General features: G+C 31.2%; 1 protein-coding gene across 6 annotated transcripts in view; it reads left to right on the forward strand.

Moving 5' to 3' along the window:
* LOC126740811 (protein tramtrack, alpha isoform-like) overlaps positions 1-27,717 on the forward strand; it is a 76,631-nt gene that overhangs the window by 41,423 nt on the left and 7,491 nt on the right. For 3 of the 6 annotated variants that reach the window (XM_050446995.1, XM_050446997.1, XM_050446998.1), the window contains exons 2-4: positions 10,904-11,361; positions 15,925-16,114; positions 16,218-16,541. In XM_050446995.1, the coding sequence (XP_050302952.1) occupies positions 10,904-11,361; positions 15,925-16,114; positions 16,218-16,541 (972 nt within the window). Of the gene's footprint in view, positions 1-10,903; positions 11,362-15,924; positions 16,115-16,217; positions 16,542-18,851; positions 24,008-27,717 lie in introns of those variants that run through there. The other 3 variants (XM_050447001.1, XM_050446999.1, XM_050446996.1) reach the window with 3 other exon arrangements.

Here is a 27,717-nt window from a genome sequence, read left to right on the forward strand (position 1 = left end):
TAAGTGTGACGTTTAGGGCCTTATGTTTAGTGAAAACTCCCCCTTGCAAAACAAAAAAAGCTGTGAGTTCCTTGGTATTACCATTGATGGTCACCTTCGCTTCGAAGATCATATCCTAAATCTTGCATCAAAATTATCCTCTGGATGCTTTGCAGTAAGAATGGCGGGGCATGAGCTGGGAGGGGTAGTTGTACGTTCAGTGTACTTTTCTCTTATTGAGTCTCTTCTTCGTTATGGCTTGCGTTTTTGGGGTTTAAGCAACAAGGGATTATTAAACATAATTTTTGTGATTCAAAAAAAGGCAGTTAGATACCTATGTTCCGCTGGGTCGCGCTGCTGATTCTTGTAAGCCTCTCTTTATATCTCAAAAAATCCTAAGTCTTCTTTCTCTTTTTATCTTAGAAACAGCTACTCTTATTCATAAATGTCCTAAATATTTTAATTTACTTCCTCTAAATTCTGTTTCATTGACAGCTTTACTTATTTTTTAATGCAATTTATCAAAAAGATGCTTTTTTTCAATCTGTTTTGTTATAATTAATTTTGGTAATGTGTGAATTTTACGGTAAACTGGTTAAGATGTTGTTTGAAATTTAAGGTGAATTTGAAATTTTTTAGTTTTTAGGATGCTTGTACACAAGATTTTGTTTTGACTTACGTAATATAGCACATTTTCTTTATTTCTTTTTCTTAAATCCAGAAAAATGGCACCAATAGCTAAATTACAGTCTATATATTTTTTCCAATCAGCCAACTAGGACAGAGAACATTTATGTCCACTAGTTTATTCTTTTTACAAACATGGCCATTTTTCACTACAAAATAATCAGATAAATGCAATGCACACTATTAAAAGACAGAAACAATGAATCTAACCAAAGAATCGTCCTTTGCCAAGAATATCAAAAATTTTAAAGTTTTAATGCTTTACTATCTGTTTTATTATGCAATTTTTATATACCTGATTTTTGGTCAGTTCAACTCCTTCTGACAAGTCCTACAAGCAAATCCTGTATATTTACACTTTTGTCTAATAAACTATTGGTTAATTCAAAATGTCTTGTGTTACTGGATATTGAACTTTGGAATTTGTTGCTATTTCTGATGGTCAAAGGGATACGATCGAAAGTTGACTCTTCTGAATCAGTAAGTTCCTATGTAAGAATAGATAAAACAACATCACTTACTTGACGAGTGACATGGTGTGTATCTGAGAGTCATCATTTTTTTTATGAATTTGCGCAAATGATATCTCCAAATAAGGTGAGAATTCTTTCAGTTATAAATAGAGCCTTTATATGAGTACATATTAAGTCTGTCAAAATTATTACCCTTCCCAGCTCGAGTCTTATCATCCTCACTGTACCCTAAAGAAAGTCCTAAAAAGAGGTTCAGAATGTGCTCGTCAGACCGTAGACAACAAACGACCCAGAAATTTACAACTGTATTTATTAGGTAACGAAGTTTGTCTATCAGATCATTGAAATCACACTTAAACCCCAGTATAAATTTTATTAAAAAGCCTAATCGATTAAAACAGAACGCATCTCTTATGATTCAGCAACAAAAGTCAATCAATTCAATTTTTATGACGCTATAATATGGTAGTATCGTCAGCAAATTGAACTACGGCCAACTGTTATCTGATCTGATCTTATCTGTCAATTTCTGAAATGCTTCAAAAATTAAATTCTTCAACCTACATGATTTTGCTATCCTGTATCTAAGCCTATACTAATAAAGGTTTGACTTACGTTATGTGGGAGTACGCAGATTTCCAAACCTTCTAGAGGATGTACAATTTTATCTGATAGACTAGCATAATAGATCGGTAAAACGATAATATTCATAGAATTTTCAAGTTAATGGAAGTGCTAAGAATATCGTGAGAAAAATGTTCTGATATTTTTATTGAGAGATTCTCTCGAAACCATTCTATTAAGGTGAAAATAAGGGATTTGATGTCAAAAACTTGGTTTACTTTAAGTTATTTTCCGCAATATATTTTAAATTAACCACACGTTATCCGAACGATGCATGGCATCAATTCCGATCGGATAAAATGGTATATTTTTAAAACCGCGCACATACATACACCATAACACCGATGCAAATCTAATTCCAAGGCCATCTCTCGCCCAAATTGAACAATACAATAGAGGAATCCCACCCATAACTGGTTATTTAATATTTATATTAAAGGTTGCGTTTCTTTTTTTTTATTTCGTTCGTTCGAGGAAGTATCAATAATGGGCGACCCAAAATTTTAATAGAATAATTTGGAATGGTGAATTTGAATGACAATGTTACTAGTTAATGAATTACTTATAAGTTATGTATGATAAAAGAACTATGTACTATTATATAATTATGTAGAATGGAAAATTAAAAATGTGATTTTAATATCAGAAGATGAGGATAATCTTGAATGATTACTTAGGCAGATTCTGAAACATCGCAGCAAAATGTCCTAATCGGTCGGTGGACCAAGAAGAAAAAATTAACTAAGAAGAAGAAAAAGACGTAATAAGATATCGTCTAATGGGGTCTAGTTCATTGATGTGCAAAAGACCCCCTGTTAAGAGTTGTGCTAGTACAAACATTGCTTGATTCCAAAGGTACAGGCCATGATCTGCTGCCATTTTCTTGTGAGTGCTACCTGGATCATGTCGTTCTTTTGATAAATTGTCTTCTGTTACGTAGAAGTACAGATAACTTGTACAGGTGGAGGTATTATTAATTTTTTTCCAACATTAGAAATAAATTTAATCTACGAATTCTAAACTACTTGAATGCATTTTTTAAAACCATTGAGCTATCTGTCAGTTAAGCCAATATGCCATAATAAGGATAGGGATACGACCAAAAAATTATGGACACATTAAATAGATATAGATAACTATAAGAAAAATCTGCTGTATTGAAAAAAATATATCAAAATTAAAAGGACTTCTAATGCTTGAAAGAATATAGACAGGTAATTTCAGTTTCTATCGATTCTACAATCTCTAGAAAAAAAAACCTAAAAATTACTTTAAATACCTGAAGTAAAATTGATAATTTATTCAAAATTCTGGAATGGATCTGTGGAAATTAGTAAATAGAAGAAGCAGATGTACAAAAAGATTTCTTTGATAAAGGTCTACTACTCTTATGTCTACATATCATGAAATGATATTTTAAGAAGGTCTTGAAACGATTATAATAACTAAAAAAATTGACATAAAAATATTAAAGATAGAAGAAGACCAGATAACTATAAAAACTAAAACAACTGCACATAAAAAATATTTCGAGTTGAATCACAGACATTGTCGTTAATCTCAACGTTTTGACAGTAGTCCTCTGAGAATAAATTCTAATAATATCAGTTTTTATACTGGGTCTCTTTTACCTTATAAGACTTATTTAGAAAAAAGCGAAAAAACAGTTAATTGGGAGAAAAATAGTCAAAAATTAGTAAAAAAATATTTTTTATAATTACTTTTATAAAAAACCAAAATAAAAAAAATCATAGTTAACCTAAAGGCATTTACATGGATATTAAAATATGTTTATTTACACTCTTGTATGCTTTTTATTTCTTTCTGTGTAAGATCATTTCTCCCTTTTTTTAATTTTAATTAAAAAACACGCTTTTGTCAAATCCAGAAAAATTCCAACTGCCTGCCTTAATTTTTGTGATTTGAATTTATTTTCAATTTAAGAAATTTATGTTGCGAAACATTAAATGTTAAATAAGAATAATGCAAATTATTATGATTTTTTATAATTTGTTTATTAAATATGCCCTCTTTTGAAAGATTTATTGAATTTTTTAACATAATTAAAATTGTATTTCTCAATCTATTTGTACTTTAAATAACTTATAAGTGTACGTCAATTAAAACCCAGAACGAAGAAACTTGAAATAAAACGACATTGTCATAAGGTCAACGTTTTGACAGTATTCCTCTGGGAATAGATTCTATTAAAATCAGTTTTTATAATAATAATAATAATAACTGTTCTCGTATTTATCCCCAATATAAATACAATATAAATATGTATCAAAGTCATGCCGAGATCTAGCCTAGGGCTACTCTATTCAACCATGCTAATAAATTAAAAGCTAAATTGAATGCACAGCAACTCAACTAAAAGTAAGATATATTAAATATTATATTGGTATATACTGAAAATTAACCACAATTAACTATATCATTACGGTAAAAATTACATTTTAAACTAATTTCAACAAATTATTGATAGATTGCAGAGTAAACAGGAGTTCTGATTTATGTATACAATCTATAAAGGGTGCAAAATTACCAAAAAGACGGACGAGAGTGACTTTACTGCAGGTGGTAATGAAATATACACTTTCGTATACTGGGTGTCTACCATAAGACTTATTTAGAACAAAATCGAAACAACAAATAATTGGGAAGAAATTAGTTAAGTATCAGTAAAAATTATTTTTTGTAATTGTTTTTATAAAAAATCTTCAAAAGCAATTTTAATTGAAATATGTTTATTTATACGCTTTTCATTTTTCTCTGTGTAGGTGTCATTTTTCCCTTTTTGTTAATTTTAATTAAATCACATGCTTTTGACAAATCCAGAAACATTCCACCACTTGACACTTGCTTAATTTGTTTGATTTAAATTTGATTTGCGAAACATTAAATATTGAATGAAAATAATACAAATTATTATGTTTTTTATAAATTGTTTAATATATATGCCTCCTTTTGAAATATATATTGAATTTTTTAACATAGTTAAAATTGTGTTTCCTTGTATATTTGTATTTTGTTATAATGTTAATTAGAACTCTTAAAAAAAATCTAGAAACAAAACGTAAATAAAATAAGGAAAAATATTTTTCGAAGAAAAATAAAAATATACAAAATGGACATTAAATTAATTTTTAAATTATTAAACTTTATGAGAAAATGCACTAGTAAACTTTAGGGTTATAGAAAATATGTACATATATATTTCGGTCTTTGTTAACGTGTTTTCTGTATATGTTTCCCTTCTATAATTTTAATTTGTTTAATTCCTATGGCGAAATAAGTGAAAACCAAAAAAAAATATTTATCTGATTATATAAATATTAATTTATCTTATTTATTCAGTTACATTTATTATTTAATTATTTTTAAAATGAAATATATTCTATATAATTCCCATACAAACCCTAGTAATCTCCAGAAATTTCCAATTGGTAAAATGTATTCTCTTTAATCAAAATTTCCTATTTAAGATAATATTATATTAAAAAGTCATAACATTTTTATATTTTTTTTCAAAAAATAATAAAATTCTTTTATACCTATACACACTGCATCAGCCACCATATCGCGACCCCTCGTTAATTTTTATTACTTCTTTCTTGTTTATTTTTAGTTTTCAAAAGTAGGTCTTTTGAAATAGCTTTAACGCACCACGTCTGGAGCAGTCAGAACTTTAGTGGAATGTTTTCGTATTCGTCCAGTAAAAGAAAACAGTGCAATGAAGACATTTTTTGTTTGTTGCTATATATGTTAATATGTACACGTTTTCTTTTGTGTTTTTTTCAATTAATTGCAAAAATCTTCAAATTAATTGCAAAAATATGACATAAAATTCTTGTTTTTTTATTCATTGATCGATTATACACATCCCTTAAAACATATTTATCAAGTTTCTTCCTTCGCAATTTTCTTTAATTTTATGATCATATAAGCTATAAGACTTTAAGGCCATTAGCCACTAACACTTCTTCGATCTCTCTTATTTTCCGCGATTTCATGGTACTTATTTTATGGCAATTTTGGGCAGTATTGTTTCTTTCATCCCTTGGATATGTCCGTACCATATCAGCTGTTTTTACTTTACGTCTGTCATTATTAAACCATCTATTCCCATTCGTTGTCGTATGGCGTCATTTTGGATTCTATCTCTTCTTGATATATTCAGTGATCTCCTAAAAATATGCATTTCAGTCTCTTCAAGTTTTTTTCGATTTTGTGGCGTTATTTTCCATGTCTCTGCTCCATAAGTTAAACTGCTTTTAATAAGTGTTTCGTCGCCTTTATCATTCTCTATAATAACTTGGTCGTCAGCAAACTGTGAGTATCAAGGTAAGAGTCTACGGTATCGATACCAAACCACACTTTCTCTTCTCAAAAAAACTGTAACCATGTAGATGATGCACAGCAGCCTTGGCGTAAACCTTTATCTACAGAGAACTTCTCTGACAAGTTATTACCGATTTTTACTCTTGACGATATTCAATCGTACAGGTTTTTGAAAATATTTATAATAGAATGACTAAGATTGATTTGCTGTAAAACTTCCACAACTTCTTGACAAAGAACTGTATCTTAGGCTTTCTGGAGGTCTATGAACATAAGGAGGGTTAGATTTCGATAGGTTCTAAACGGAATAAACAAGTTCTAAATTACGTACTTACCTAAACCTCATTCGTCTAATAAATACCCTGTACATTTTTGGAAAGTAATGATTCTATAATGTCCCATATGTGGTCTTAGCATCTTTTGACTCAATTAAATACCATTAAAAAACATTTAAATTTGTTTTTCCACATCCATCTGAAGATAAACGTAGTAGGTCATTTTAATATAACTTAAAATGAGTTAAAATGTTAATCATAAAACAAAAAAAAACATTGTTTTTATGCATGAAATAAAAATTGTTTTTTTTTTTGAAGAAATATTAAACACTTGGATTGGAGATATAAAACAGTTAAAAATTAATAATAAAATAACCGCACTTATACCAAAAGCCTGTAAAATACGAAAAAATATTTTTAATCCGTTAAAAACAAAAAAAATATACAAATTAATGGCTACAAAAAAAAAAAGGAAGTTACTCTAAAAGCATGGAACACGTAAAAAAAATTATTTCTAAATCCTGAAACATAAAAATCCTATTTTAAATACCTGGATTAAAATAAGATGAAAAATGATGATTTACAATACGTGGAGGATTTAAATGCCTGAAATAAAAATTACTTTAGAGTTGTAAAATGTACCTCAAATGCCTGAACTATTAGTTTTAATAAACGGTTGAAAACGACTAAAATTTATTTATTAGGGAAATTTTTATGAATTAAAAAAAATTCTTATTGGTTTGGCCTATTTTACCCAAAAGTCTGTAGGCATTCTCTAATTTAAATTGCATTCAAAGATACACCACGTGAGTTTTTGAAAAAATTGTAAGTAGGCATGATTTTCCTTCCAGGAGAGAATGTGATTAACGTAAACCGTAGTACATAAAGTATGGCAAAAAAACATTATTAAAATATTGATTCTTTTAACCCTTAACTTTCTAAAGAAGTGTGCATTCTCATAAAGCCAAATTTAAAATTCTAAAACCAATAGTAATAGTATATCCATTGAATTTGGGTCAGCAGAAACGCCTTTTTATGTCTAACGAGAAGTACCGTTACGAGGAAAAGGGTACCGCCATGTTCGAATAAAGCGATTTTATGCGTGTGTGTATAGTTGAAGGGGAAATGGCCATTTTATGGGTGATTTGACGATAGGCTTTGACACTTGTTCTGTGGTTTTTTTTGTTATGTTTATATGTGAAAGCTTTTTAAATGATTGGAGCTCCATTTCCAGAAACTAAAGACCTATTTAAGAAAAATTAATAGAATGTATTGAGAAACTCTCTTAAACTCTAATTTTTTAGGACCAAATGCTTAAACCACTATAATTTAACCTGAAAAATTACGTTTGTTGCCTTTGAATTGATCACAAAATAAATAAGTAAGGCGAGATTTTTCTTCTTGTAGTTCGTATCCGTTTTAGATATTTTTTATCAAATATGCTATCTTAACTTTATTCACTGCAATCTAATTGAAATAACTGTCCATGTTCTAAAGTGTCTTAACCAAGAGATTCGTCTTCTATCCATACTTCGTTTTTCTAGTATTTTTCCTTAAAAGATAGTCTGTAATATGTAAAATTTGTTTTTATTTTTCATTTACATCTCCCAAATATTGAAGCTCTCGTTCCTTCACAGTACTTCATCAATCATTCGTTTTGTCTTTTTCAACCTCAGTTGAAACCCAATGTGTTGAATAAGGACCTAATAGATTACTTGCAAAATGTCACTGTTAATGGCTCTTTCTTTTTTCATCCAGTAACAGTAAGTGATATTCAGAAAGCTCTATCGAACATAAAAAATTGTAAGTCTTCTGGGTCTGATGGAATTTCAGCACGGTTGTTGTTGTTGTGTTTACCTGCAGGTGCCTGGGCTGCTTTGGTGCTTGCTATAAATGACTGTTGGGTTAAAGGTATATTTACACTTCATAACGGTGAGAACCTAGACTAGCTCTCTAACTTTAGGCTAGTATCAACGTCTACTTTTTCCAAAGTTCTTAAAAAACTTGTCAGGGATAGGATGGTCTGACACAAAATCTTAAATAATGATCATGTAGATCCTGAAATATTGCTGATTAATCTAAGAAGGTGTGGTTCCCGGGGGTCGCTTTGAGTACCTGCAATGTTACTTATTAGATCGTACTCAGGGGATTGTTGTTTCCTCGAAGACCATTAATCTTAAATGTGGTGTGCCACAAGACTCGGTACTGGGTCCTATTTTAATCTTGTTGTATATGAATAACTTGAGATCTTTAAAACTTTTGAGTCTGATTGTTCAATTTGTGGATGATAGTACGCCTCTTTGTCACCACAAAGATGAAAACTACCTTAGGTCTGTTATTGTTAAGGATCTTTGTAAGATTCAAGAGTGGTATGCTTCTATAAGTCTGGTAGACTACCATGAATTACTGAATATGTTACTCGTCAATTCCATGATTTTCCTTTGCCCAATCCAACATCATCTCTTACTAAGATCTCGCTTATTTATATAGGTCGTAAGATTTATAATCATGTCCTGCTCTCATATGCTTGAAAATATTCAAGAAGTGCCTAAAAACTCTAATTTTGCCTAAACCCTATTATAAACCTTGAGGAATTTTCTAATGATTCTCGTCAGTTTCGTGTTTTATGTTATCTTAAGTGTGTCAATTATTTTATTTTTATTTTTTTAATTGCTAGCCTACCAATATATACAGTGTGAGTGTAATTTGGAATAAATTCAGTAGATCGTATACTTTTTTTTTCCCAAAAAATTTTTTAATGATAATAAATAATGATATAAAGATCCTTATAACATAAAAGGATATTTTTTTCAATATTTGTTAAGGAAAAGGCAAGAACGGTAAGAAACAAAATTATTAATTAATCAAATTTAATAGAACAACATTATTTAAGTAAAAATTAGTAGACTATTTTTTTAGGAATATACTTAAATAAAAAGTGTCGGGGACCGGGATACACCGCATTTGATATATTTATTTCTTACTTATATGGTACTCTTGCTGACTAAATATGTTGTAGATCTAGGTTTATGAACATTATTATTAATATTATATGTATTTTTATTTTTACTAATTTTTGGGGAAAATCTTTGTTTTTGTATGTAGCTATTTATGCTAAATAAAGATTATTATTAATACTAATATACAAAAAGCAAAATTAACAAAAAAAAATACAAGATTTTAATAGAAGCAAAAAAGTTTTTTTTAAGTTTCCGTAACTACCTTAAAAATAAATTATTAGCTCATTTCTTTGCTGTTTTATATCAACTAACCCTATAATATACAGAATCAAATACAAAAATTTTCCTAAAATTTGGTAATGGAAAAAAAGAAAAAATAAACTAAATATGAAACAAATAAAAAATAATGAACTTATTTTTTGAGACACCAACTAAAAGAATATTAAGTACGATAAGTAAATCCATAAAAAAACACGCATTTAGAATACAATTAATGCCAAAAAAATTTGCCTGAAGAAACATTTAAAAAATAGTAAAGGAAGAGAACAAAAAAATCTGTATATAAGAAAAAATAAGTATAACAAAAAGGATGATTTGATAAAAATAAAATTAATTATAATTTTTTTTCTTATTAGTTTTGCCTGCATTTTTCTGTTATCTGATCTTTCCTACGTAATCTTCAACACCAATGTAATAAAAAAATATGACAATTCAAACTAAAATTAAGAAAAGAGATAAAAAACTATAAGAAAGGGATACTAAAAGAAACTATTAAAAGGAGACAAGAAGGTAAAACAAGTTAAATATCAAGATTTTAAAAAGGGAAGGATTTTCCAAGGCAAACAAAGGATAAAAAATATGGAGGACGAATGTTAGTTTCATTCTAAAAAAATATTATTCAAATATAATTAAAATATTTTAATAAAGTGTAATAAATATTTAAAAAAAATAATCTAAACAAAGCAACAATGTGTTACAGTTTTCTAATTAAAAATATAATAATTACTAAAGAAAATAATAGAAAATATTAAAAAAGAATTGGAAACTTAATGATTTGTTAATTAAACTTTTTCTTATGTAATCGACAAATTCTAAAAAAGTAATAATGACAAAAAATAAACAACTGAAAATAAAATTAAATTTTGACTAAAAGAGGAAGGTACATATATTAAAATCCTTAATATAAAAAAAAACAATTTTTCAATAAAAGATAATAAAACAAGCACGAATACAAGAAAACATAATTGATAATTAATCACATTAAATTTTAAAAATCATTTAAATAAAAAATAACTCAATAAGAAACAATCCAAAAGAAAATAATTACAAGAGTATTCTACTCTGCCTCATACCCCCAGGTGTCTCCATTTCCTCTTTTTCTAACTTCAGAATTTCTACCAGTTTTTGATGTTCTACTCAGTCAAAAACCTTCTGCTAGTCAACAAAATATGCAAACCCGCTATAGTTATGTCTCTACATCGCTGACATAAAACTTGGATGCTATATATATCTACATAAGACGAGATTAATAATTACTAAATTTCTAATTTTTTTTTTGCAGGGTTCTTCTATAAACTCCCTCGCCCTATGTCACACCAACCGCCGCACTACCCCTTCCAACGGCACCCGCAGTTCTCCCAGCCAATCCCAGCAGCCACGGCGCCATCCAATATGGCGACCCAACGTTTCTGCCTCAGATGGAACAATCATCAGAGCAATTTACTGTCGGTATTCGATCAATTGTTGCACGAACAGAGTTTCGTAGATGTCACGCTGGCCGTCGACGGGCAACTGTTAAAAGCTCACAAAATGGTGTTGAGCGCTTGCAGCCCTTATTTCCAGAATCTCTTCATCAACCATCCGGATCGACATCCCATCGTGATTTTGAAGGATGTATCGTATAGCGATATGAAGAGTTTATTGGATTTTATGTATAGGGGTGAAGTTAGCGTTGATCAGGATCGGTTGACGCATTTTTTGCGGGTCGCTGAGAGTTTGAGGATTAAAGGTTTGACTGAGGTAAGTGTGACGTAATATTGTAATACTAATACAGCTATAGTTTATAATACAGTTAAGTAAACGTCTAGAATATGTAAAGAATTCTTCAGAGCGTCTCTATAGATATCTATGAATGTGAGTAAGTATGTTATTATCAATTGTAATGACTTCTTTGACCTTTCTTTTGAATAAATGACAAGCCGCCTCTGATTGACGATTTTATTACACTCTTTATTAGAATTTATACTTTTCAGGTATACGTTTGGCCAACTCAGGTCTTGAGTCCGAAAATCAATTTAATAACGTACAATAACAAATTAAGTCATAAGTTAAAAAGAGAACGACAACGTTTCTCCCCTATCTTAAGTAGAGACATGCAATGTATTGCATTTCCCACTTAAACAACAAGCGGAAGTGGAGAATTATGGTAATGTTAAACTATAGATATTTCAGCACCCAAAACGGAAATTGGCCAATTTTGTATACGATTTTTCTTATATTATACATCTCTATATATACAATATTAATAATCAACCATGGGACCCCTTACTAATATATATTTTTCTCTCTTAGAACATTAAAAGGCTAGAATTAGTCAACAGCAATTTTGTTTGACTTTAACATGTACACAGGAGCCAGGGGGGTGTTTTGTTTAACAAACATATTCATCGATTCTCTGTTGTCAAGTTTACACGCATATTCAAAAGAGAAAATTTTCAGCTATATATCAACACATATAATAATGTTAATTTAACTTATCGACTTAACAATCGATGTTAGATTTTGAATTAAAAATAAAAAGTAGAGGGTTTGCCAGATTGGTCTCTTCAAAAAGTTATCTTACATTTTTTCTGTAAAACGTACAGGGAAGCCAATAATTGACCCCCTTAAAATTTACATGGGATTTCCTATGTTCCGCTCGGCGACGCACCACCCGGTAGAGTATCTTATCATATTTTATGAAAAAAAATGGTTCATATTTTATTAAAGAGCAATAGTATTATTTTGCGCCTGTCAAAATAAGTGACCAATTTTTATGATATTATAAAGTGTGTTTTTTTTGCAAAGCTTGTTGCAAGCAAACAAACTGCCCATAGTTCCACAGCAATGCTAATTCTAGCCTTTCAAAGTTTTCTCTATTCTGCATAACATGATTCTCTGGTTATTTTACAAATATTAGTTTACATATAGGAGCAGATACACTAAAAACCAATAGATATATTTTAGACTTAGTTAAGTTAGTTATGATGTAAACGTTCGAAAATAAATAAAAAAAGCTTTTTTCGTGGTGACATACCTGGCGCAGTCGTACGGGATTTATCTCGAACAATATCCGTCCAAATCGCAAAATCGGTTTAATGGTATCGAACTCAATCTTCTACTGAATCTGCAAAGGATACCTCAGAAAACAGCCACACTTCGACCTCTTCTATTGGGAATTTAACGTTTAGCAAAGGTACAGCCTTAACCACCATAGACTAAGCCGCTATGGGAGCATACACATCGGCTTCTATAAGCAACATAGAATAAGTTAGACTAAGAGTATGCAGCTTCTCATCATTGGTTTATTGCTGTCCCTCCAATATACAAGAACGGACGAGACTGACAAAGAATCCAGGATTAACTTACTTTAACTTCCCGCTTAAACTAGAAAACTCACAAACCAACTATTGGACCAAATTAACCTTATATAAACCTTATAATAAATCACCTCCCTATTTTACGAAAAAACTATACCTGACTTAGAAAAAAAACATAGAAAGCTGCTCTCTATATAAAAAGGAATACTTTAATTGTTACAAGTTGTCCGTAACTCTTAAAAAGTAAATAAAAAACCAAATACTTAAGATAAATTCGCTTATACTTATAATTAATTGATGCAAGAACAATAATTGGCTATCACTGAAAACTCAAGAAGTCAAATGACTTGATTAATTGAATTCTGAAGATAAACACTTCCTTCTTCTACAAGCAATGCTATCTTATGTAAGCACATTTTTTCAACACATACCATGTTTTAGACTTTTAAATTTTTCAAAATTAAATACTTCAGTCAAAAGATTTATTTAATGAATTTAAATAATTTCTAGAGATCTAACATAAATCTAGAAAACTGACTTCTTTTTGAAAGTAAGTATTAAAAGCTACGCAAAAGAAAATAAATGTATTTTTATAGTTGAAATGCCTATCGTAGAGAAAAAAAGTTACTTGTTCTACCATCTACTAACTACGTCATCACAAACTTTTCACAAGATCATATTTCTTCAATCCAAACTTCTAATCCTCAATGAGCTGAAGTATGCAAAATATGGAAAACATGCCAGCAGATTACTACTAACGAATATCTTTGCCAAAAGTTCAGCCCCTTATGCATAGGCAAAGATAGACTTTGCAAAGTACAGATTTTGAAATTCAGTGCAAGTACATTACAATGCCGCCAAACCCAAATCCATTTTGACTACAATAAAACCTACTGAACTGACAAAGAAAAATGGTCGCAGCTATCCAAATTTCTGGTACCAACAAAGATAGTATTCCGTTGAATGGGACCGGGAAAAATTACAATCGAATTGCCGCAATTAAACCCTTACCTACCCATCAACTTTAGCAATTTAAAGCTGAGCTCATTATACATAAATAAACCTTAATTTAGACAGTAATTATCGAGATGCATCATGCCTTAAACCAACCTGTTTCGTACCAGCATTTGGACCGTATTACTATACAGGGTGTTCGAAAAATAGACGCAGATATTTCATGGTTGATTCCTTGTAAAAAAATATGAGAAAAAGTTTCTATAAGCAGGGGTCCGGAAATGCACAGTTTTCAAGATACAGGGTGATTATTTTTTTTTTAATATTATTTTTTTATTATTAAAAAAATATTTACTCGATTCTAACTAGATTAAAATTATAAGTTCCAGTGGCGTCCCAGGGGACATCTTAGCCATGCCAAATATTATTGGCAAAAAAATGAACACCACTGCCTTTTTTCAACTTTAATATTTGTTGTTTGATTAAGCATTTAAAAATTTAACTTTTTTGCCTCTGGTATTTTTTTCGCATCTCACTTCGGTTTCGACAAAAAAATAAATACCGTTTTATTATATGCCACTGGACATAATTGGTTTATTAATTTTTGGTAAAAAAATCAGAGGTGCCTTGGAAAACAAAAAATCATTTCTGCATGGAGGTTTGACATTGACAAGTGTCAGTTCTCCTAAAAAAATAATAATTATTAATAAACAATTAATGTTTAAACAAAAATTATCACCCTGTATCTTGAAAACTGTGCATTTCCGAACCCATGTTTATAGAAACTTTTTCTCATATTTTTTTTATAAGGAATCACCCATTTAAATATCTCCGTCTATTTTTTGAACACCCTGTATATCCTGCTATACTAGTAGCTATATTCAGCTACTTTATACTCCATAAGCTAGTCATACTCAAACTAGTCATACAGAACCAAAGAAGATATCAGGTTATGAATCATGGAACCCCTTACTAATAAATGTTTTTCTATACTTTGCATAACATGATTTTTCACTTCTTTAATAAATATTAGTTTACTTATGGGAGCAGTTAGTACGAAAAACCAACAGATAAATCTTAGACTTATGTAAGTTAGTTATAAGTCACCCTGTAACGTTCGGAAATATATTTTTTTTAAAAGCCTTTTTCGTGGTTCACTAACACAACCTGCTATAGGTTTTTAAATGAAATTTCACTACAATAGTTAATTTTCATACAAACGCTATTTCTGCCACTGCCTAATTAGCAATTTTCCGACACGACAACGTTGCAAATTGCAACGCAACGTTGCATTGTTACGTTGTCTTAACCGTAGAGGCAACCCTGTTTTACACCAATTTGAAAGAGATTTTTTTGGTTGTCTCAACGTTACGCAGTGACTACCCGTTAAATTTCTAAACGCTTTTGCAATTTTGTTTTTCGAGTTACTGATTTTTGGACGGATGGACGCTATAACGACAGAAAAAATAATTACTTTTTTAACAATAAACTGATAGATAACTCCAGTAGGCAGCTACTCCAAAAATACAACCTTTTTAATCCATCTTTTGAACAGTCCTTATTAATATTTGTTTTGTATGTAGTTTAATATAGTGAATACGGGTAAAATATCCATTTTGAAAGATTTACAAGCACATAATTTATAAACGGAACATAGTTTAATATACTAAAAGATATTATTCTAGTCCTAAATAACACGCATGCCCTGAATTTATAGCGGATTTCGAAAAAAAAAATAATAAGTAATTTTTTTCTGGGTTTTTGATTCGAAAAATTGTACACGTCTTCACGTCGTTGTTTTAAGTGTAAATTTCTACTGCTACCATCTACAGTAAAAAAATAAGTTGTAAAAATAGCAGTGTTTTACAACAGTGTTTTACAGCAGTACGTCGAAGTTTAGTCAAAAATAAACGTCGTTGCAAAACCAACTAAATTTGGCACTAAAAACAACGTTGCAACTAGTGAAAATAAGAGTAATCTCAACTTAGGTGACTGCAAGTTGTTACTTGGGTGAGCTTAGCTATCTTTCTTCAGTTTGATATATTTTCAGGTAAATGAAGAGAAATGCGATAACATAGCAAACTCCTTAAGCCAACAACAAAACCACCGGGATTCCGTACCAAATTTACAGAGGATCCAACAGAACAAAAGATTGGCCTCACAGAACGCTGCGCCCTCAATGGCGGGCGCGTTCAACATGCTGGGGAGCTACCTGATGCAACCGAAGAGAAAGAGAGGTAGTGGTACATTTATTAGATTTTTATGCTCTTATCAAAAACGGGTTACAAAACTTTCATCTCAATCTCTCCAAAACTGTCAAACTCATTTCAAAATTCTCTCAAGGTCGTCCGAGACGTCTTTCGGGTACGTCGAACCCGGACGAGTCGGAGCAGCAGCAGCAGCAACAACAGCAGCAGCAGCAGCAGCGTGACTCCTTGGTCCGAGGTAGTCCGGAAATGCTCGAAGTGAAGATGGGTATGGACAACTTCGCGGGTAATCAATCAGATGGCAGTACCAGCAAAGAGGAAGAAGAACCCGGATCCACGGAGAGTAAGGTTAAAGAGGAGGGTGAGAGCGAGAGCGAAAACGGTGGTGCGGGCACGTCGAGGGTACCGGGGGACGGTGGAGGAGAGCGGAGGAGTTCGGAGGAGGGCAATATGCAAATTGGTAAGTTTTGACCGGTTTTGATTTCTGTGATTGGTATAATAGAATTTGTTTCCTATCATCAAGTGCCCACTTAACGCGCTCTCCAGGGTGTTTTATACAGGGTGTCCCGAAATTACATCGCCATATTTTACCAGCCGCATCTTATACAGGAACTTCATATACATATGAATCTTGAAAACTAAATTGTTTTCATGTTACAGGGTGTTTTATAATTCCTGTTGAAGATGGTTTTTTGTTAATATTTTCAAAACGCCTGGTCTTTATTTTTCTAAAATTTTATTGTATACTACTGTTATTGTTACTAACTTGATTTTATAACATTTTATGCCAAAATATATACAGGGTCGATGAAAATTAGTGGTCAGCAAGGTTAAAAATGTCATAACTTTTTTCTAGCTACTTTCTAATTATTTTGGTAATAAAATCGAAAAGAATTAATATTTTTGATTAAAAAAGGTGCTCTTGTCTTATTTCGAAAGGAGCGCCCATTTTTGAAATAATCAAACATAAATGTTTTGCAACCTACACCCAAAAATTATTTTTGATTACGTTTAATAAAATTAAAAGGTATGTCACAAATTATCAAGTATAATGACATAATATTATTAGAAATACTTAATTTTAAGATTAAAGTTTTATTTCAAAATTGTAAATAATGTGTAAATATTTGAAAAAAAATCAAACAATTAACTTTTTAGCTAAGAAAAAATAATAATAATATCTTTATTTAGCAAAAAAGCAACATTCAATAAAAACATAATTGAAAAATAAAGTAAAAGTATAAGTTGGCCGTAACTGTATCAGGACACTCCGGTTTATTCATAGATGGTCTCGGTAATCTAGAAACAGCATCCCGGTTCCAGGAATATCCTGTCAGAATAAGACCATAAATTAAAACTAAACTTAACCTAAACATTATTTCCTTGCCTCACTTATTAAAAGCACAGTTAATTGATGTTGCCTTGCCTTATAATAATAAAAATAATGTCGACTCAGGTTCCAAATCTTCGAAGTGGTTGTCATTTTGTTGGAGACATAATCTTGCCCTACGCCTTATTGCGCAAATAGCCTTTAAAATAGAAAATAGATTTCGAGAGAATTTATACAAAGACCTATTTTTTTTTAATTGCCAATCAAAACGTCAAACAAAATTCAAGCAATAAACAAATTGTCAACAAGCACTGTCTACTACTATTTTTTATTTTATACATAGTTTTCAATACCAAGTCATGATTTACTTTAAACTTAATAATTATTTTTCTTGAAACCGCAGGCTCCTAACGAATTAAGACCTTTTTTATGTAAAAATGTTGGCTCTTTTTAATTTTACTATCCACATAATTAAAAAATAACCAGAAAAAAAGTTATAAAATTTTTATCTTTGCTGACCACTAATTTTAAATGACCCTGTATACATTTTAACATAAAATGTTATAAGATTAGTAAGCAACAATAACAGTAGTATACGATAAAAATTTCGAAAAATAACGACCAGGCGTTTCGAAAATATTAACAAAAAACCATCTTCAATAGGAATTATAAGACACCAATAACATGAAAACGATTCACTTTTCAAGATTCCTGTATATGAAGTTTTTGTCTTATTTTTAGACAAAGATGCCCCTGGTAAAATATTGCGATGTAATTTCGGGACGGCCTATATATTAACGGTGGGAAGTTTTCCAATTGACATCTGATATATTTTGCTTGGATCCATGAGTTTAACAAAAATTGCAATTATTTTGTCGCTATCGTAGTTGTTATGATATACGATTTGCATGCAAAAGCTTCGGGGTTCAAATCCGCTTAATATTATAATTTAATTTTTCATATCTAAAGCTAAAAGCTAACCTGTCTAGAGAAACTCGTATATAGGTACCACAAAAAGGTGTTTTAGTAGAGAGTAACACGGTTTTTATTTAGAGTTTTATACCATACGTCCGAATTTTGGTGCAATTGTGTGATATTTCAATTTCATATTACGTTAAATAAGTAAAAATTATCCTGTTTTAAAAATCAAATTAATATACACAGTGTTTTAGTTTATAGTGAAGGGAAAAGCTATAGTGGCTTCTATAGTGGGTGATCTAGTGACAAAAAAATCAACTTTTAAAGGTGAGTCTACACTTTAATCTACACTTGTTATTAAAAAATTCTTGAAGGGAATAAGTTTTTACGGAATGTGCCATCAAAACCATCTACAATCAACATTTACAAGTTGCCATTCAGGGCCATTCCCTATTATAGCTTTTCCCTTCAACATACATAAATGGACCAGAATTTGTTAAAAAATGAGTAAATTTTTTTCAGATATCAACCAACATCAAAACAACAACGTGCAATGTATAAACTTCAACTCATCTTTCCGGCTCGAATATAGCGTGCCGCACGTCAGTTCCACCTCGAAATCGGCTGACGCACAGGACATCACGCTTGAAGGGTTGCTGGATAAAACCGATGATTTTTTCGTTGTTTTGGACGATCCTAATTACGGACCAAATAATGTAAACTACTCAAAAAAAATATCCGATCCGGATAAGTCTGCTCGGGACTTTTGTATAAGAGAGAAAGATAATTTGTATCGTTGTAAGGTGTGCGATAGAGTCTATACGCATATAAGTAACTTTTGTCGACATTATGTCACGTCACATAAGATGCACGTGAAAATGTATACGTGCCCGGTATGCCAAAAGGAGTTCACTAGGAAGGATAATATGGTGGCCCATTTAAAAATTATACATAAGCAAAATATTTGTTGAGGGGGATATAAGTTACAATCCAGTACAAATAATTGTGTTTGTTGGGAAATTTAATGTAATGTGCAGTATTTTAAGCTTTTGCGTCCATATTCTGACCTCTTTCTAAGGGTTAAACTATGATTGGTTTGGTACGGACTTTTAAAACTGAAATCAATTTCTATTGAAGTATTTATGATTAGGTTCATACAATATGCGCATTCACAAATTATTCTTTCACTCTCCATTTGTTTAGCTTCTAAGGCTATCTTTTCTGGAGTGCAGACTCTGACTGTTTAAAGGTGGAACTTAAGCCGCAACACAAAATTAAATTAAACTGTGAACTCCATACATAACCAAAATATAGTCAACAGATTATTTTGTACTACTTCCAAAAGAAAAATGAAGGCTTATAATATCAAGTCTAGGATAGAAAAAACTTACCTTGGAAAATTATTATTTTTTTATTGAAAAATGCATAAATTCAAAAGAATATCATTACAACTTTGTTTACCAAAAATGCGTGTGAAACCCTACGAATTTCAAAATTACATAATTTGTCTGATTGTGAAACATTCTCTTCTATAGAAGAAGGTTAAATTGCACTTTATGGAAAGCTTTGGCAAAGTTTAATGCATTGTTTTTATTTCTGATGACACTTTTTTTTGCAATTGTACGTAGTGAGGAAATTAAAAAAAAATTATATTGTAGTTCTTATGAAAAAATTACAAATAACTAATTTTATCAGCAACAGATATGACAAACAAAAGACTCTTAAATACTGTATTTGTTTATTGCTTGGTTTTTAGTTCTCAATAATAAGAATAATACAAATTTGACTGGATTAAGAATATATGAAAAGTATTTTACTTTATTTGGTTGATTTCACATAATTTATATAAATATGTAAAAATGTTGGTAACCCATAAGTTTATTTAATAAAACCAGAAATAGGGCATTTTCTACTGACGTTTCGACTATTTTGACTTTGTGATCACTCTGAGGATCCTAAAAATCGGCAAAATTTGGATTTTAATTGAAAAGTTGAAGAATGTATGCAAATTACAGTCGCCCTGGGACCCAAACAGTGTACCCGAAGAATATGGAAGGAGGGGGTTAGGAACTAACCCCAGGTTTCCTTAAAACTGGAACAGGGGGTTAGCGACTGACCCCAGATTTTTGTGTGTGTAGGTGCTTTTTTTTAAGTAATAAAATCAATGATCTTTCTAAAAGAAAACATTTTATTTTTTTAAAGACTTTAATAAAAAATAAGTGTGCAAAAAAACTAACTATTATTACAGATTGTGCAATGTCTAGTTGTTTTAATTTGTTCGCTGGCCGTATGCCTAGGGCAAATATACTTTTCGCAATTAGAACATGCCTTCATATATTTTCTATCAGCCGATCTTGGACAAATAAAACATCTTCCTTTTTTGGGAATCTTCTGCACAGCGAACCGAGTAGCTGGTCCATTTGCCTCTCGACGAACTAAACCTCTTGTTGTGTGCTGGTCCTGTTGACATTCCAAACCAAAAATTTTCAAGGAAGCTATATATTTATTTTGAAGTTCCTCATACTTTGAACGATTTCTCATGTTGATTTGACACAACTCCTTGCCTAAGCATTTTATAAATATAATATTTTTCTCCCAGATTTTTGTTTTGGATTCTCTCTTGCCCAGTTCTCGTTAGCTTTTATGAAAAGAATATAGGAGTTGTAGGCAACTATATCGATCAGATTGAAAAAACAGCCATCGGCCATCTTCTTGTGCCTCGCCGACAACTATATGCCCTTACACATTTATCAAGCGTATCGACGCCGGCTTTTGTGCAGTTATAGTATAGAATAATTTCTGGCTTGTCATTTTTCACTTGCATATTATGATGTTGTGTAAAAAGAACAGAAAGAACCCGAAAAGCAAAGCGAATAGTGCCGGGAGTTGCATCCTTTAACGATTGTGGTCTTAGTTCTGGTAGAACATTTTTTCTGTTACTCATTATTGTTCCCACGACTGTAAGATTTTGTTCCAACAAAGCATTTGCTGTTGGCACTGACGTACATTTTCTGTCCATTGTGATATTACGACCACTATTCTGCAATTTTGCTAATTTTAGAAGACGTTTTACGACTTATGACTCTGAATCTTTGGGCTAATTGATTACTTTTCCAGCATATGGTTCTGCAGCAAAACAATAGTAGTGTTCTGAGTCATAGAGCACATTACCTTCAATCCCATATTTACCAGGTTTTGTAGGAATATATAAACGGAATTTGCATCTGCCATGGAATGTTATAAGCTCCTCGTCTATTACAACTAACTCTGAAGGAGCCAAAAAGTCTGGAAATTTGCCTGTGACACGCTCCCATATATCTCTTGCTGCAGCAAAGTTGTCATATTCTTTACGAACATCTCGAGTAGTTTTATCATCAAACCTTATACATTTTTGGAGTAGTTGGAAACGGTAGTGTGAAGACGTAGCCCTATAAATTGGCAAATTCTCTTTATTGAATAAGTCGATAAGCGGATCTTTGTTTTGCTTGTAAGCACCTGCTGTTATCAAGAAGCCGATGTAGCCTAATATTTCTTCTCTTTCAAAACTCCTAGATTTTTGTATGAAAGAAGATTGTGGAGTGCTTTCTTTTACAAGGGCGAGTTTCTGGTTCGTATATTGCGAAATAAATTCAATGGTGTCGTCATCGAAAAAAAGTCGAATCGCTTCAGGTGGCGTTTTAGGATTTACTTCATTTTTGAGATCTGGCGCTTCTTTCATAACAATAGCAGCAATTTGCCTTCGTCGGGCAATAGGATCAGATTTCCATGTAAGACCTGATGCAGAAATCATTTGATTGTCAGAATTAATTTGATTTATTACAGCTTTAGGCCGTGGACGACGTCTTGCTGTAGAATCTAGAAAAAAAACAATCAAAACTACTAATAAACCATTTTGAAGATAAAAGTACCATAATTTTCTTCCGTACTACTACCTTCCACATCTGATTCCTCATCCATAATTTCTGCAGAAGATTCATGCTGCTGTGATTGAATATTTGAAGCTAAAAGAATAGAAAAAAATATAGAATACAAACGCAGTAAAATATTTGCCACAACGCGCTACGTTTTTATGATTTTTTGAAACAAGTTATTTATTTACTTATTTATAATATATGTTACTTACTAGATAATGAGTTATTTTCCGTTTCTTGACAAAAGCGATTCTGCTATTCACCTTGACCGTCATCGAATTCTTCATCTGAACTTTGCAAATCTAGATCTATGTAATCCCTCACATCATCTTCATCCTCAGCATAAAGAGCTTCTTCCAATTCGCGATCAGTCAAATATCTTCCACTCATATCAAAATGAAACAGTTAGACAACTGTAACGAGTCGCCAGACGCGGGCACATCGGTATTTTTACAAAGGCGTAGGCATGTGGATCGTACTATGCATTATAAAAACGTACGCCGAAGGTTAAACATTTTACCATTACCAACAAATGTTATGTCTATGGGTTAAAAAAATACAGAGTTTAAAAGTCCTAAAAGATTTTTGGATAGAAATTAAAGGAATGCTAAAAAAAAATAGTTCAGGTTGCCGTTCCAGGTGCGACTGTTAAGGTAATAAATATTTGTTAATTACATTCAGTTTACAGAAAATTAAAAAAAGATGTAAACAATATTCCGAGCGTAATCAAATTAATTGAACAAAAATTTGCAAAATTTAAAGACAAATCAACACATTAAAATAAAAAACACACAAAAAAGCAAATAAAATATTATTAAATCTTTAGTTTAATAACATTTTCATTATAAGTTTAATAATAGTAGAAACATCAACATAAAGATAAACTGATTTCTGGTTTTATTTTCTGCTTCTCTTTTGTCAATTTTTCATATTATTTTTCTACAATCTTGACAACAGATGTTACAAAGGTAAGCCACACTTATACTTATATATTTATATTATAAATTATATTTTATTTTTAATGTTTCCTGCATCCTCTACATATTCATAAAATATTCTTAAATATTAATTTGAAAACCCTTGTTGTGCCTTACGGGAGGAAAATGGAGAAATTCATATTGTTTTTTTATATTATATACTGATCTTCTGATTCCCCATTTTCCCCTACTTATGAATTGTAAATTAAAGCAATAATATTAAAAACAAGTTTAAATAGACTGAAAGCACTATATTAAGAGACTATTTTACTATAAATGTATATATATTACATTTTTCTATTTTTTGTGCAACAGTGATTGGAAAAATATGGAAACAAAGTGTTATTTTGTCTTTATACTCATTTTTCCCGTTCACTGTATAATATACTTACGCAATAGTAATTTTAACGATTTTTATATCTCCCAAAGAATTATATAATGTAGACGAAGAATTATATAATATATATAACTTGTACTAAATGTTTTAGAATTTATATTATTATTAATATTTTTTTTTGAACTGAATAGTTTATTATGTTTAATATTTTTCTTGCCCTTATGCTTGCTAAACGAACCCAAGGACTGAAAGTAAGGTAAATTATATTTTTTTTTATATTATTATTTTTGTATTTTGACTTGAGACTTATTTGGATTTAGTTCAACGTAGCTATTAATACTTAGTTACCTATTATATTTTTTTTGGATTTTTTGTTTGTTTTGTAGATGGTATTTTTTTGTATCTATTTTCGTATATTATTTGGAAAAAATAAAATAGTTTTTTTTATTTAGTTATATTTTGTTTTTTTTTTAAATTATTTTAACTGTATATCCTTCTTATTGTTTAGATTTGTATGAAAATATTTAATTATACAATTATACAGTGTGTATCAGGTAAAATGGAATTAAGTCTATAATAAATAAATAGGGACATTTTTGGAAAAGCGCTCGCTCGATTGGTGTTCTTACTCACCTATTTAAAAAAAAAAAAAAAAAAATGCAGCATGCGTCATGTAATAATGGTCAATATTTACTTTTTGATTTTAAATGCGACATCATGCATATTACTTACTATTTGAATTCTTTAGGATATTCTCGACCTATTTCAGGTACAATGTCATATACCAATTTTCTACTGTTTCGGAGTTATTAATGTTTTACCAATTATTGCAAAAGTTAATATTGAAAGCAAAGATATTTATTTGGTTACATAAATTCGTTACACACTCTTAACACATTCACTGCCCATATAAAAGAAGGTGTCTTGCAATGTGCCAGATATTTTTTTTACAGATATGGCAAAATATGAATAAGTTGTGATTTAAAAAGTACCTGAGAATATTTTTCATCAAATTTTATATAGAAAAAAAACAAAACGCTCTAGGCGCGTTGTGGGCACTGGTTCATATTATTCCAGATTAGGTGCCCATGACCGCGCTCGGCGCGTTCTTATGGACATAAGAGGAAAATGTACAAACAATGCAAAATGTTGATAATCATTTTATTCAAAGTTTATGCATAAAAACTACACATAATAAAATGCATAATAAATTGAATTATATATACCAAAACAAATGAAACAAAGAAAAAATGTTAGTAAAATGTAATAGAAGGATCTTTGTTATGTATGAAATATTCTAAAACATGGCGTTAGACAAAAGTCCAGGGCCACCAGGACATTGAGGGCAATAGTACACTGAATCTTTTCTTTTTTTGTTGTCACTCCAGCAAACAGTGCACCTTCTTCTTTTAGCTTTTCCATTTTCTCCTTTCGGACAATACTCAGGGAGGTGGAGAAGATTTAACTTAGGTTATGGATCTGGCGTGGGTGGTAGCAGGGCTCCGATGACGTCTAATCTATATTCATACAAATCTTTGCGGCCAGTACCTTTTTTGTACAAATAATATGAGTCCAAAAGCATTATCTGGAATATGTGGATAGCCAGCTTTTTGTACCATATTAGGGTCTTGTGTTCGCAAGGATAATACGATAACATTTGATCGCAGTGATCAACTCCTGCCATAAATTGGTTATATTCATTGATTAACTTTGGTTTCATCACTACTTGACCACGTTGTGTAGTAACTTCTTCCATTTGTCCATTAAATTCGCTAGAAATTGCTAGAATTTCCTTGCGGTCCTTCCATTTTATAACACAAATTCCACTTGGATTGAATTACATAACCAGATCACCTTTTTATAACTTTTTAGATAAAACTTCAGGAGGATTTCCTTTCCTGTTGGCTCGGAGGGTTCCTGTGACGTATGTTCTATGATCTAACAATTCTCTGGTTAATTTTACGCTATTGTAAAAATTATCCATATATATTGAGTGTCCAACACCAAGTTTTTCTTGCAGAAGAGACATTACTACTTTTTCAGTATGTAGAGAGCCAGATAACTGAGCATCAGCGGATCCTGAATATACAATTCGTGTAAGAGTTAATCCATTTGGTTCACTAAGGACGTACAGCTTGATCCCGAATTTGTGTCGTTTGCCTTTAATGTATGGGCGGAATTTGAATCTTCCACACTATAGCACCATTGATTCGTCTAATGATAATTGTTTGTCTGGTTAATATATTATAACCTGCAACCTATTATTGAAAAAGTTAACAAGTGGAAGTATTTTGCCCAGTTGTGTTCTAGCTGCTTGATTGTCCAGATGTTCAAAATGCAATGACCGTAATATTTGCAGAAACCGATTTCAGCTCATAAAGGTTGAAAAAACTTTTATGCTAAATAAGTAATGTTTTTTCCAGTAATCGTTAATCCTATTCAAACGAATTGTGCCCATGTGATTACTAATAAGTTAAAGTAATCAATGAGCTGTCTTCGATTCATATTGACTTGAATACCAGGAACACCAATAAAAGGAATATGTGGCTTTTGTACTTCATCGTATGACCATTCCGAGGTTGTAGCTACTGGCATCGTCAATGGTGAATTGGGAGCGACTGGTGTAGGAGATATTAAGGGTGGTTCTTGCTCTTCTTCAGAGTCGGAGCTAGGATTATATTAGGGATCATCGTCACTATCGTTTACAAAGCGGTCTTCTTCATCTGATTCTTCAAGAAACGTAAGAAGTTCGTCGCCAGACAATGGTTTTTTCTGATCGTATGTCAACTTTTTCTTTGGGGGATCATCACTGTCCTTTGATGTTCCAGGCTTCGGTTCCATGACAAACTGTAACAAAATAATAAAGTATAATTATTTTTGATTGTAATATGCTTGTAGGGGGCGGAGGAAACGACACCAAATAGGTAGCCCCTCCTATTCAATGGGTATTCTTATAAAAATGGAGACCATAATTTTCTGTCACAGGTTGTCACTATTGGCCACTAAAGTTTACAGAATGTGTTGAATAAAAAGAAGAATTAAACTCCGAATGAAATGATTCACAAGCATGTATGTCAAAAATTAATTCTAAAATAGTTACAATATTTTATTGGGAATTGGATATTTTATTAACATTACTATTATTAGCTCAATATATCACCTGACCTGGTGTCGAAAATTCACCCGCCGTTTTTGGGTGCCCAGCAACGCACCTGGCGCGGTCAAATAATTCGTAAATATATATATATATATATATATATATATATATGCAAAACCACGCACTCAAATTTTTACAACTAAGCATGTTTCCATATTTTTTATCATTTGAAAGCAATTAATCAATACTATAAATCACCAAACTATAATACATACCTTTGGAAAATACCACAACACAAAAATTTACGCAATTCGAAAAATCGCACGTGATAACTCGAACCAACTACACTCTATGATTGTTAGATTAAAAAGTAATAATAAATACTGTTGTATTTCTTAATGAAACAACAAAAAAAAAACATCAATCTCAATGTCAAAGAAATTTCTTCTAATGTTACTTAACCTCTCAGGAGTGACCGAACTCGTCGCAACCGTTATTTGTATATGTCAGATCAGGGAATCGCGCCAGCCATTCCATCGGTCCTCGCCCCCCTATCCACCGATTTGAAAATATTCGGTTTTGGTACTTACTGCCGTACATTGATTTGATAATTGAATGGTGTTTTATTTTTCTGAAACCATATGATATTAGCTGGAACTTGTGGGTTGGCTCGATCAGGATATAAGTTGGCAAAGTAGGTACGACATTATTTTGGAAAAGTATTAAAGAATTACTACCATTGAAATTGTTATCGATTAATAAGAGACCTATGATATGATCTCCAATAATTTCTGCCCAAACATTGACCTTTTCAAGACGTTGGGTATGTTGTTCTTCATCCAGTAAGGATTTTTTTTAGACCAATAGCGGCAATTTGGTGGATCGAGAAAGTCTTCGATAAGTTCCTGAATTGCATCAGCTTACAGGGATGCATTTGATTTTCTTGCAGTCTTCGAATATTCGATGAATAGCTAACATCGAACGTTGGCGTTGCTTTTCGTCCTGAAGTATGTGGATTTTCGTCAAACTCAGGCATAATATCGAATTTGGTAGTATCACTTATTGC

The sequence above is a fragment of the Anthonomus grandis genome, chromosome 9 (genome assembly GCF_022605725.1).
Source record: "Anthonomus grandis grandis chromosome 9, icAntGran1.3, whole genome shotgun sequence".
In the NCBI taxonomy this organism is placed as follows: domain Eukaryota; kingdom Metazoa; phylum Arthropoda; class Insecta; order Coleoptera; family Curculionidae; genus Anthonomus; species Anthonomus grandis.